Source organism: Ursus arctos, unplaced genomic scaffold, assembly GCF_023065955.2.
Source record: "Ursus arctos isolate Adak ecotype North America unplaced genomic scaffold, UrsArc2.0 scaffold_18, whole genome shotgun sequence".
Taxonomy (NCBI): domain Eukaryota; kingdom Metazoa; phylum Chordata; class Mammalia; order Carnivora; family Ursidae; genus Ursus; species Ursus arctos.
In genome coordinates this window covers 26,500,797-26,514,291 of record NW_026622852.1, presented here as the reverse complement: position 1 = coordinate 26,514,291, position 13,495 = coordinate 26,500,797, and the positions used below count along the sequence as shown (strand labels likewise).

At 37.6% G+C, this 13,495-nt stretch overlaps 1 protein-coding gene across 14 annotated transcripts in view; it reads left to right on the top strand.

The window, feature by feature from the left end:
* Positions 1–11,646, top strand: part of RNF38 (ring finger protein 38) — a 129,203-nt gene extending 117,557 nt beyond the window's left edge. For all 14 annotated transcript variants that reach the window (XM_057313595.1, XM_057313594.1, XM_057313593.1 and 11 more), the window contains 4 exons: positions 685–769; positions 4,573–4,694; positions 6,708–6,807; positions 8,221–11,646. In XM_057313595.1, coding sequence (XP_057169578.1) covers positions 685–769; positions 4,573–4,694; positions 6,708–6,807; positions 8,221–8,283 — 370 coding nt within the window. In that variant the 3' untranslated portion in view covers positions 8,284–11,646. The remainder of the gene's footprint in view (positions 1–684; positions 770–4,572; positions 4,695–6,707; positions 6,808–8,220) is intronic.
* The last annotated feature ends 1,849 nt before the right edge of the window (positions 11,647–13,495 follow it).

Below are 13,495 nucleotides of genomic sequence, written 5' to 3'. Positions count from 1 at the left end.
TGGATCTCTCTGTGTACCTGCTTCCTCTCAGGTATACAAAGTTGCATATATTACTCCTGCCTACATCTCACTGGCCAGAATTCCATCTCAAGTCTATAATTACCTTTCTAAGAAGACTAGGAAATGTTTTTATACACAGAACCATGTGCCTATACCACCCTATTTTGATAATCGTAGCTGTATTATAAGTCTTAAAATCAGAATGTATCAGAATTTGGTTCTTAAAATTATTTTACTTAAAGTCTTACATGATCCATGTAAAGTTTAATATCAGCAAATCAGTTTTTACTAAAATATAGCTTGCGGGGATTTTGGTGGGGGTTGCATGAAATTTATAGGTCAGTTTTGGAAGAGAATTGATATCTTCTAGTCTGCTTAACAGTATATTTCTCTGTTAATTTAAAAAAATGTTTTTTCCTGGTAGTATTTTTAGTTTTTAATTATATAGGTCTTGCATGTGTTTCGTTAAATTAATCCTTAATATTTCATGTTTTTTATGCTATTGTGAATTGTATTTTTTTAATGTCAGTTTTTATCACTAGTACAGTCCTTTTCTTTAAGGGGTTGCCACTGATTAACACTGACCATTCTTTATTCTTTTGGCATTAACCTTGTTCTTCCCATCCTGTTCATTGAAGTAATGTATCAGTGTATCAATGCTAGTGTTGGTTGTTTTCACTGCAGATCAATGCTTCCAGTGCCACCTGCAGTGGGCCCAACTTTCAGCTTTGAATTGGACGTGGAAGATGGAGAAGTAGAAAATTATGAGGTTAGTAGGTGAACTGTTAGTTGGTTTGGGTAGTGTTATATGCATAAGAAGTACTGTTCTGCTCATTTACTCATTAATTAAGCATGCATTTGATAAATCTTTTGTATGTATCACAATACGAATATATCAAAAAAGTGATCAGCACCCTTAGGATATTTCTACATGCACCACACAGCTATGATAACAAGATAGGCTTGGTGCTGTATTTGAAATTCCATACAATTCCCGTGAAAGAATGTAGATGAGAGAACAATGAATTGTGATTGGGTGTTCTGACAAGATTTTGTGGAAGCACGAGTGTTTGAGCTGGTTCCTAAAGGATGGAAAAGCTGCTTCATGCATGAGATTGAGGTAGGGAAGCGCTGGATATTCTTGAGGCACAACATACAGTTGGTGTCTTAAGTGAAAGGGAGAAAATAGAGATTTGATTGAAAAACTCAACTGGCTCTTGTTGAGTATGTGTGCCCTGCTAGAGACATGATTTTGTCTGTTGTGGGAGGAAGGAGCTGCTAAACGTTTTGGTTCTGATGACATCAGCCTCTAAGAGTCAAAACTCTGCTAGTAGCGTGAAGGAATAGATGGGAGTGGTTAGACGTTAGTGGAAGGAAAACTTATTTAATAGGTTGGGCAAGTTATAGAACCGTGCAGTTCTGAGCTATGGGAACTGCAAATATAAGAGTAGACTTTGAGAGACTTTTTTCTTTTTTATTCTTAAAACTCTTATATGGTTTAATTTGAAAGACTTAACACTAGAATCAGCAAGGATTGATTGCTGAATGGTTTGTGGTAGTGTCGGGTGCATAGGGGGCTTGCAAAAGAAGATGCTCTGCAAAAAAGATCGCAGCGGTTCATGAAGAAGGCAGACCGGAAGAAGACAGCAGCTCTCAAGTAGCTTATATTTCGTATATTTATATAATATATATTTTCTGTATTATACATGAGTATATATGACATGCATATATATAATATACATTTTTAAATATCTATTTACATGCAAAATATAAAAATATATATAAATGTATAAAATAATTTATAATTTGAGGTTAGGAATGGGAGGTGCAATTTAGGGGTTGGAAGGCAACTTTGCATTGTTGAATGTGAGTGATGATGTGACTTTTTTCTTAATACTGCTAGTTACCTTTCTCATCCCAGCCTTTCTCAGTCTCTATTTATACAATGTGAAAGAGACAATACAAGGAGACACACACACAATCTTAAAGCACTTTTTTTTTAAACACACGTGGAAGAGATCAGGCCAAATGCTATATTCTTCTGTAGTTTTCAAAATGCTATTTTATCATTCTCCTTCTACATATATAATCACACTGCACTGTCCTTTGGATTCCAGTTCCAGATTTCTAGAGAGCGAACGGGGCTGTAGTAATTTCGTGGTTTTGTTGCTACACTGATGACGTTAGTTTCGTGGAAAGGAGTTGGTTATCCTTTAGGTATTCTGTACTAAAGTCATAAGTCACCTTGCTGAAGAGGACACCTCTTCGTTAAATAGATCATGTACCCATCAATGGAAGAAACAGTGATACCATCCCTGTATAAGAAAAATATTTTGGGACGCCTGGTTGGCTCTGTCGGTTAAGCGTCTGCCTTCGGCTCGGGTCATGATCCCAGTGGGATCCTGCATCGGGCTCCTTGCTCAGTGGGGGGCCTGCTTCTCTCTCTGCCTGCTACTACCCCTGCTTGTGTGTTATCTCTCTCCCTCCCTCCCTCCCTCTCTTTCACAAATAAATAAAATCTTGAAAAAATATATTTTTTATTTGGCATTGGAATACCTTTGTGAACTGTACTTTGAGTTAAATATGTTTGATCTTTGGCAGTCATACTTTAATACAATCAAGACTCTTCCTTTTCTGGTTTTGAATCTATCCTTTGCGTTCTTGCCTAAGTGCCTTTATTCCCCTTGTCCTTCTGCCTAAGAACTCCCCCCCCCCTCCAATTTGGAAACATAACCGTCTTTTAAGACCTGGCTAAAAATACTACCTCTGTGAAAGGCATTTCTAGTCCATTCCCAGATCTAAATGAGTCCCTCCCTCCTTTTTGTTCTTAAAGTTCTTATAAAACCATGCATGTTAATCATGTCCTCACTTTAGTTGTCTTGCTTGCTGGATCATATAAATTCATTGAAGGCTTGATTATCATTATAGCCTCCATCCAGTAAGGGCTTAGTGAACGTACTTTATTGAATATAATTATTATAAGTTATTTTCAATGACCAAAGTGTCCTATGGTATATATAAGAGACGTATAAAAGATTTATATCGGCTGTATCCTAAATTTTATCTGCTAATTGCAATCGATATCAAATTTAACAATTTACTATCTACCATTTTAGAGGGACTTAGGGGCATGCATGGTGAAGGGGGAGCAATTTATTTAGATGACCCAGTTCTCCAAATAAGTGGTACCAAAACAGCATTGTGGTGTCATCATGTTAAGACACAGCTATCATATCATTAATTATTGAGGTTTGGGGAAATTGATTCTGTTTCTCTCATTGTCCATCATCATTTGATTGTTAGCCATTCTCTTAACCCTGTGGCCACCTAAACAAGAGGGGAAAGCAGCATACCAGGGGCTGCCAGATTGTAGGATAAAGCAAATGAGTAATTAGAGCCATTGAAAACTGGGAAAAAGGAGTTACTGCCATAAAATCAATAAGCATAAGAGCATAACTAAAGCAAACCTATCTTAAAATCCACGATTTCTTAGTGATAACTTCAAGAAGTAGGAAATTCACTGGTCTCATGCTGCCTTTTCTATTTAAATTGTGCTACTGAGTACAGTTTGATATGGGACAGTGGTTCAGTATAGTAATATTTCATCTAATAAATTAAGACAGTGATAGAATAGGGGCGCCTGGGTGGCTCAGCCATTAAGCGTCTGCCTTCAACTCAGGTCATGATCCCAGGGTCCTGGGATTGAGCCCCACATCGGGCTGCCTGCTCTGCTGGGAGCCTGCTTCTCCCTCTCCCACTCCCCTTGCTTGTGTTCCCTCTCTTGCTGTCTGTCTCTGTCAAATAAATAAATAAAATCTTAAAGAAAAAGAAAGAAAGTGATAGAATATTACCATTTTGCCATCTTTAATGGACCTAAGCAGTGTTCATCAGTGACTGCTGACATAACAGCTAGGCATGATGAGCCTTATGATGGTAATAGTCAAAGCTACCAACTTATAGGAAGTACAGGGGACAAGAAAGTAAAAGTCTCAGGGTAGGTAGGTTCGGTCAGCAAAATTCATACTGTGGGAATTAGTACAAGCAAGCCATTGACCTGTTTTCTTCAACAGATAAGAGTACAAAAACGTATTAGAGACATACCAAGCAGTGGTAATGTATGGATTTATTTGGATCCTGATTTGAACAAACTTTTTTAAAATTTTATTTATTTGTCGGAGGGAGGGGGAGAGAGACGCAGGCAGAGGGAGAAAAAGGCTCCCCGCTGAGCAAGGAGCCCGACGCAGGACTCGATCCCAGGACCCTGGGATCATGACCTGTGCGAAGGCAGATGCTTAACCAACAGAGCCATCCAGGCGTCCCTGAACAGACTATTTTTAGAAGTGTTTTTGAGGGACGCCTGGGTGGCTCAATCCATTAAGCGTCTGCCTTCGCACAGGTCATGATCCCAGGGTCCTGGGATCGAGTCCTGCATCGGGCTCCTTGCTCAGCGGGGAACCTGCTTCTCCCTCTGCCTGCGGCTTGTGCATGCTCATTCTCTCTTTCTGGCAAATAAATAAAATCCTTAAAAAAATTTAAAGAGAGTTGAAAATTGTCTCCTTTTTCCCTCTCTAGGCCCTGTTAAACCTGGCAGAGCGACTGGGAGAGGCTAAGCCTCGAGGACTGACTAAAGCAGATATTGAACAGCTTCCTTCTTATCGGTTCAATCCTAACAACCACCAGTCAGAACAGACTTTGTAAGTACATTTTTCTGACATCACTCTGAAATTTCCTTTTCTACCTTTATAAAAGAAAAGCTTGAGTGTCAAAGATAACTTGATAAATGTAAGTAGTCTCTATTGTATACTCCAGCCCTGTGCTGTTTGGTAAGGTAGCCACTAGTCATATGGGGCTGTTTAAATTAATTAAATAAAAAGTTAAGTTTCCTTATTGCACTCACTAATGATGCTGTGACGGAAGATGTAGAACATTTCTATCTGAGAAAGTTCTGTTCGACAGTCCTGTTCTAGATTTTTAGGTTGCCTAGAAATTTTATGGTTTCTTAGAATATTTTATATAAGATTAAAGAGTCTCATTGAGGTTTTTACCTAAACATTCTGCTTATTATAATATCTTTAATAACAAGTTTACGGAGCTATAATTCACATGTAAAGTGTACAATTCAGTGGTTTTTAGTATATTCATAGAGTTTTCCAACCATCTTCAAATTCAAATGTACACCATTTCTTCACCTCAAAGAGAAAAAAGCAGCCATGTCCTATTTTTCCCCAACCCGATCTATTCCAGCATAGACTCCCACTATTTTACTTCTTTTTTAAATCTCTGTAGATTTGCCTGTCCCGGACATTTCACATTAATGAAATCATACAGTATATGCGCTTTTATGTATGGCTTCTTTAACTTAGCTTAATGTTTTCAAGGTCCATCATGTTGCTCGTATCAGTACTTCTTCATTCCTTTTTATGACCAGATAATATCCCGTTGGATGGATACACCAAATGTTGTTTATCCCTGCCTAGTTGATGGACATTTGGCTTGTTTCCATGTTTTGACTAGTATTAATAATACTGCCGTGAACATTTCTGTACAGAATTTTTCTGTGGATATATGTTTTCATTTTTCTTGGCTATCTAATAGACCATATGGTAGCTTTGTTTAACCTTTTTTTTTTTTTTTTAAGTTTTTATTTATTCATTTATTTAAATAGTCTCTATACCCAACGTGGGGCTCGAACTTACACCCCTGAGATCAAGAGTCACATGCTCTTCTGACTGAGCCAGCCAGGTGCCCCAACTTTGTTTAACCTTTTGAGAGCTGCTAGTTTTTTCCAAAGTGGATACACCATTTTACATCCCCACCAGCAATATGTGAAGTTTCTCCACATCTCTCCAGTGGTTATTATTATTCTCTTTTGATTCTAGCTGTCCTAATGGGAGTGAGGTGGTATCTTGTTAAGGTTTTATCTCCATTTCCAAGATGACAAATGATGTTGAGCAATTTACTGTACTTACTGGCCGGCCACCTATGTATTTCTCCAAAGAAGTTTGGAGAAATGTCTGTTAATATCCTTTGTCCATTTTTAAATTGGGCTTTTTGTTATTGAGTTGTAGAGGTTATTTATATGTTATACATACAAGTTCCCTTATGAGATATGATTTTCAAAAATATCTCCCATTTTGTAAGTTGTCTTTGCACTTTGTTAATGGTGTTTTTTGAAGCACAGTTTTTTGTTTTTGTTTTTTTTTTTAATGTTCAGCTTACCTAATTTTTTTGTTTCTTGTGCTTTTGGTTTCATTTCTGCTAAACCATTGCTTATTCCAGTATCATGAAGATTTACCCCTATGTTTTCTTCTAGGAGTTTAATAGTTTTTAGCTCTTACTTTAGGCCTTTGTTCCATTTTTCAGTTAATTTTTGCATATCATGTGAGGTAGGGATCCAACTTCATTCTTTTGCATATGGATGTCTGATTGTTTCAACACCATTTGTCGAATATTATAGTGTCTTCAGTATTAAGACTAGCTTGGATGTTTAACCAGAAGTTTTCTTGATGATCTCTCAGTAAAGCAAAGCACTCTAAATGTCTTAATATCATTATTTTTTCAGGGTATTGATAGATTATTTTGTCTTAAAATTTAAATGACAGTTTGAAAAGTGAGATGGTAAATGGTTTTTCTAGGCTTCATTAGTCATAACAAATAGAAAACCACTTGAATTTATGGTTAAGTGATTTTTTTTGCTTTTTTTTTAGGTGTGTAGTATGCATGTGTGATTTTGAGTCAAGGCAGCTACTTAGAGTTTTACCCTGTAACCACGAGTTCCATGCCAAGTGTGTCGACAAATGGCTTAAGGTAAAGTGGATGGCATCTGTGAAGAGAATAACATTTGAGTTTTCTCCTTTATTGACCATAGTCTTATGTAAAATAGGTCCATTGTTTGGTGGAGGATGGGTAAGGAGACAAAATTTTCAATGACTTCTGCAAATGAAAAGGCCAGTAAAAATTAACTAGAGTCATCAATGTGGGAGTGATTGCGCAAAACTTGAAAATGGGTTATCTGTACTTGATCATCAGTATATCCTTTCTAGTGTTACATAGGGACAAGGCCTGAACTTCCTGGGCCAGTTTCCTGTAAGAGTTTAGAAGGGGACCTCACTGGACCTCCTTTGTCAGAGATTTACATGAGAAATGAACCACTAGTGCTTTTATTTAATTCTTATCATTTTCTCTTTTGTAGATAAGAAAAACCCAAAGCACACAAATTTTGTATTTTATAATAGTAGAATAAAAATATGATGCAGTAAAATAATTTAAAAATAGTCAACTTTATCATCAACTAAACTTCATTTAGTTGATCTGAATGATCTTAAAAATGATAATACCTCTGGGTTACTTAGGGCCACAATTTGATGAGGAAGACAAATGAGTTAAAAGAGAATCAGTCCTCTGTGTGAGCACCGAGTAAGGGTGCCCAGTATTTAGCTCAAGCCACATCCTGAAGGCAGAGAGTCTTAACTTTTTAGAAGAAGAATGTATTATATATACACAGCCCTGCTGTGTAGGAACAGAGACTGATCAGAAAACAGCAGATTGCATATGGCCGATAGCGAGAGTGGCAAGAGACGAGATCTTCAAAGATATGGCCAGTGACTGGCTTATTGTGAAGTCATGATGCTTGTGAGGGAGTGTGACTTGATCCTGGAAATGATGTGGAAGGCTATGACTGAGATTGTGCTTTAGAAAGATGACTGACCACCGTTAGGAGAATGGGAAAGGAGAGAGGTTTCTGAGAGACTTTGAGATGGGATGATGATGTTCTGGGCTAGACAGAGAAGGAATATTGGCAATTGGATGAAAAGAGGAGGACTGATTGGAGAGTTATTATAATGTACAGATGGGAGTATTTCATGAATAACGTGTTTTAGAAAGTAGGAGAGCAGGTGATAGTTTTGTGGCTTTGGCAACTGAGAAGATGGTGGTACCATTTGTTGAGAGGGCGTTTTAAGCTAGTTATTGTCTGAACTGGTGATAGGTAATTTTGCCTATATGTTGAAACGGACCTATTAAAAATAAAAGCACTCATCGGCTGCTAAGTATTTTGAGTTTGTGGTGTATTTTTTTAAAAGAGAGATTTAATGATTGCTTTGTACCTTTTTAAAGGAATAAAGAATAAAAACTGTATGGGAAGTAAAAATAGCTTGTTGCTTTTAACATGTTACATTGTATAAATCACAGTTCAGACAGGTTTTCTCTTTTGTGTTTTAGGCAAATCGTACTTGCCCAATCTGCCGAGCTGATGCTTCAGAAGTGCATCGGGATTCAGAATGACCAACCTAAGAGCACAAATTTAGTTCGGGTGTTCCTCATCACATGTATATACGGACTATCCATTGAACTTAATCTGTGTGGCTTCCAGCCCTCCCTTTACCAAAAGGGTCAATGGACCTTTCTTTGCACTGTGTGACTTAATCAACTATAAAAGCTTACAATTAGTCTTCACAATTATGGGATTGTTATACTAACCGTGTGATTGGAACTCCAAAGACTTTTTCTTTAGCTTAATTTTGTGTGTGCACTAACATTCCCTGGTTTTTGTGTGATCATTCCGAGTGTTGCTGCAAGATTACAGTGGACGTGATCTTTTAGCATGTGCTTTTATAAAAAGTGGTAGCTCCAGATGATATAGCAATCTACCTTATATAGAGCCTTCAGAAACTGTGAGTGGAAATGAATGCAGCGTATGACTGTTGGTGATAAATGTATCTGTGTGTGAGAGAGAGTGTGCGCAACTACTTGTGTGAGGGCATGGTAGCTAACGTGTGTATGAGATCCTATATACCAGCATGTACCAAGAATGTGTGTGTAGTTTTAATTATGCTGCAATGTATAATCTGGTGTGTTATTTAAACAGCACTAGTACTGTACACTGGTTTTTTCCCTTGTGTTTGCTGTTGCACACTGATTGCTAAGGGTGCATCAATGATAAGCATTGAATACTCCATCCCTTCCCTCCCAGTGAATGGAATGAGAAAAGCCTTCTTCCTTTGCTTCAGGCAGCTGTCACCTTCTCTTCGTTGGTGGTCCCAAGTGGGTCACTTAAGAAAAAAAGTGTAACAGATTTCTCACTCCATGAACCTGATTTTTTGATTCTGTTGTGAAAAAGAAATTTTTTAAATCTCCAACTTGCTGTTTCCAAAAAGAAGGTGCAATATCATACATCATCAGTTAGCAATATTAGCATTTCAATCAGTGATTTGAATGTTGATACTTTGTTTTTTTCCTTTACATTTCCAGTAAGCTTCTTACAGGAAGTACCTGTGATTTTTTTTTTCTTAATGTTTAGGTTTGTAGTCTATCTGAAGATATTTGAGTAATATATTTCTAAGAATATCGCTGGTCCCATGAAGTCTCACCTCCTTTACTTCCACCAGAACAAAATCTATTAGCTAATTCAGCTTGACTTCTGATACGTTCTTTGTTAAGCTCTCATAGGCAACTAAATTGTTTTAAGAAACTATATTTCTGTTTGTATCGATTCACCTGCCAACCTCCAATTCTGAACGTTGTCTAGTTCTTCCCTCCGTGAATGTGCTTCTCATGGAAACCCTGATTTCCAGGATGGATCAAGTGCTGTGACAGCTCGAATTCTTAGACCTGATGTGCTTTGATGTTTTATTGCTTTTTTAAAAAATTTTTGTTTGAATGAGAAAAATTTAATATAACAGGTCCAGAATACTTGCAGTATAAACGAAGATTTGATTTTGTATAAAAATAATGCTGTCAAACAGGAATTGACCTTCATTTAGTCGCTCTGAAATAATACATAGCTGTGGGTTTATAGGTCCACTGAGCATCATTTAGATCGTTTAAAGTCATTTTTCCAGCAGTGTTTTGATTCCTCCCTCATTCTTTTGTTGTCTTCAGCATTGTCTGCCTCTTCCTGCAGTTGAGGTCATTGCTTTGTTTGCGGTAGCGCGAGCTGCGTAATCCCAGTCAGGACTGTGATGACTTGCTGCCAGCCTCACTCAGCTTTCAGTTGGCTCTGTTTTCTACTCAGACAGTGTTAACTACTTGTTACTGCCATGCTACTTGCCTTCCCTTGAAGTCTCTATAAGCTCATCCCAGCTTAGAGTTCAGTAAAGTCAATTCTCACAGAAGCACAATTTTGCCCTTTTCCAGACACTGTTGCCTCTATCTAGTCAGACAAATAGGATTTTGCACACTTTCTGTTCGCCCCTGTATTTGTCAGTGCATCAGAAATACATCTCAACAGTGCTGAAGTGCACATGTTACTTTACAATCATTAGGACGTTCCCCACCTGTTCCTGATGAATAAGAAGAGTGTTGAAGACCAAAATTATTGGCGTAATAATCAGCTACATTACGAATCACGTATAGTTTGATCTTTATTTTTTTTAATCATAGAAAATCATGTTTAAAATGGCAAAAGCCCATCTTATACATAGACTCTTTTATATAGCTGCAAAAAATTTATATCTGTACAGATCTAACATAACACTACTACACTCAGTATTCATTTTATTGAAGCATGCAAGTAAAGCACTTTTTCTAATTTATATAGATACCTAATAAGGCACATTGTACTAATGACTAGGAAAAGTAGCTCTTCCCTCCCTTGGACGATGAATTCTTGTCATAATATCCCTTTTCCAGCAAATTTTTGAGAGGCAGTTGGCAATTTAGGAGGCAGCAGGGTCTATTTTGGTAAAATCCTGAAGTAATGTTGCACTCTTGTGGCTGATTTCTCTTGGGGAATGTCTTTCTTTGCATGGGGCCCTTAGAGATGTGTACAGATTTGCTTATTAAGTGGTTAGTGCGTATTAGGAGCATACATGCATGTGGTCTGAACCAGCTCAGACTAGCCACAGTGAGCAGCTTCATGGCTAGCAAAAGAAAGAACAGTTGATTCGTGCCCAGCTGTTGTCACCTTGAGCGATGCACCAGATAGCAGGCAGATGTTGGTTTGTTGCCTTCTTCCTCTTTTCTCCTAAAACAATATTGGCTTTACCATCTTAACTCTGCTGTGGGGTTTCATTTTGTGTTATTTTGCATGAATTATCATCTTTGAATTTTTTAGTGCCCCCTCCCCCCAAATAGAACAAAACAAAAAAGTCAAGGCCTCCAGGTATCAAGATCTCATTAGGATTTTCTGTCCTGAATTTTTTTGAGCAAAATCTGGAAAATGTGAAAGCATATTTAGATTTTATACACTCTCTGAAATGTGATTTATTAAGATTCTTAAATTTGGTCCTCTTATAGTATTTTGAATGAGATCTACCAACTCAAAGAGAATATTTTTCACAGATATCTTTAGGCCTTCATTAGAAAGCTATTTTCCCCCCTGTTGGTACATTTGGTTACCTCATTTTGCTGTTTGTTTCAGATTATGAAAGCTTACAGGGGTGTTTTTTGGAATCATTTGCTGAGTCATTTCCTCAAATCATATCCCATTGTATCAGTTAACATATAGTTTTAAATGTACGTATTATAAATATCTGTAACCAAATCATTTGAAGGCTTGATAAATTTTTAACAAAGTTTGTACATTTTTTATGAAAGTTACTAGTAATGCTTTACTAAGTAGTGCAATGAATTTTTATTTTTAATCCCTGTGCCCAATTTTGGAGTTGAGAGGGTTGTTGGTAATAAATGTATGATGTACACTTAAAACCTTTGTTGTGTTTCGTGTTACTGTGTTAGGGAAGGAGTAAGGTTGCGTGTCCTTGAAGCGGGAGGGTTGTAGGGGATTCCGGCAGGAGGGTGGAGCTGTTGAGCTACCTGTGGCTAGATTTAATTTTTAGACTATAATACATCTGTGTAAACATCTTCGAAACATGAAAACAACTAGCATCGTAGCATGTGGAACAGAATTATATCCTTTCAAAACCCAGGAAGATAGCTGAATAAGCTTATTGAACAGTAGGGCCACCTACTAGGTAACTAGATATCTTTCTATACATGCTAACCATAAGATGCAGGAAATAAGATGACAGTAGATAACTGAGCAAATTTGTCTCCATTAGCTACAGTTTACGTCCAACTTACTGTCAACATAATAGGGAAGAGGAGCCTCTGTTAGTCACTTTCCATACATGTTTGTGTAATCCCTTTCCTTTGACCAAAAAGGAGTAAAAGACATCTACTTATATGTACATGCTGACTGTGTTACTCGAGAAGGAAAGTTAGAAACAAAACAAAAAGTGGAGGCTGAAGAATAGATTCCACCCCTCTTACCTCTCTTGGGGCCTGAGGGGAGAGGATGCCCTCTGACTGGCTCCAGCACTTCGCTGTTAGAAGCATTCAGTATACTGACCAAGTCCTGATTGTTTTTTCATTTTTCCAGCATATTAGAAAGAATGCTTGTGTTGGACTTTGAATACCTCCAGAAACCCAAAACTTGTGCTGTCTTACGGCAGAGGCACTCAGTACACACCTGTGCGTGCTCTCGTGCCTCGGTAGCTGCAGTAAGGCAGGGAGGCCCGTGCAGCTATTGGAGCATTGAAAATGTGGGATGTACTGTACATTTTTACACTGGGTTTCAAAGAACTGGTATGAGGAAACAAATACCTCAGTAGTTTTTGCACTAATTCAAAGACCAAAGGCCTATAAGAACAGGCCCTGTGGCAGCACTTAAAAGCCAGCTCTCTTTTCCTCTACCATTGGTGATGGCAGCCCTGGGTTCAGAGTCACTAGCTGGAAAAGAGCTCTCCTAGAAAGCCTCTGAATCAGCAGATTTTCTGTGAGCAACAGAGGCCCTTATAACTAAGATGTGCAATGTAGACTCTTACCAGGACTTCATCTTGGTGCATTTATTTCCCCCTTTTACAAATCTTTTCCATTTTAAATTCTTAAGTCATCTACTAAACCTTGGTTGTATCATATATACCAGTTAAAGCTCACTGGCTACCATTATTTCTTAATAGATCACAAAACCTGATTTGTACCAAAGGAAAAAGTTCTTGTGAATGTTTGTGATCACAGTGCTACAGGTGTTTCAGGTCTCTTGTATGTTTCAGATGACAGCCAGTATAGACTGCTGTTAGAAGTGTAATGAGCCATAGTTGTAATTAAAGGTTTTTTAGTAGCCACATTAAAAGGTAAAAGGAAACAGTTGACATATTTTTAATATATTGTACCTAACCTACCCAAAATATTTCAGTATGTGATTAGTATAAAAATTAATGAGATGTTTTATGTTTTCTCATACTAAGTCTTTGAAATCCAGTGTGCAGATTTATAGTACATCTCAATTTGGACTATCCACATCTCACATGCTCAAGTAGTTACCTGTGGATAGTGGCCATTATGTTGGACAGGACAGGTCTAGATTGGGATAGTGGCAGGTTATTTCCTGATACCCTCAAGACTTAACATTCTACCACTGCATACCTTAATAAACTATCATGTGGTTAGCAGTGTTTTATTCCTTTTTTTTTTTTTTTAAGATTTTATTGATTTATTTGACAGAGACAGCCAGCAAGAGAGGGAACACAAGCAGGGGGAGTGGGAGAGGAGGAAG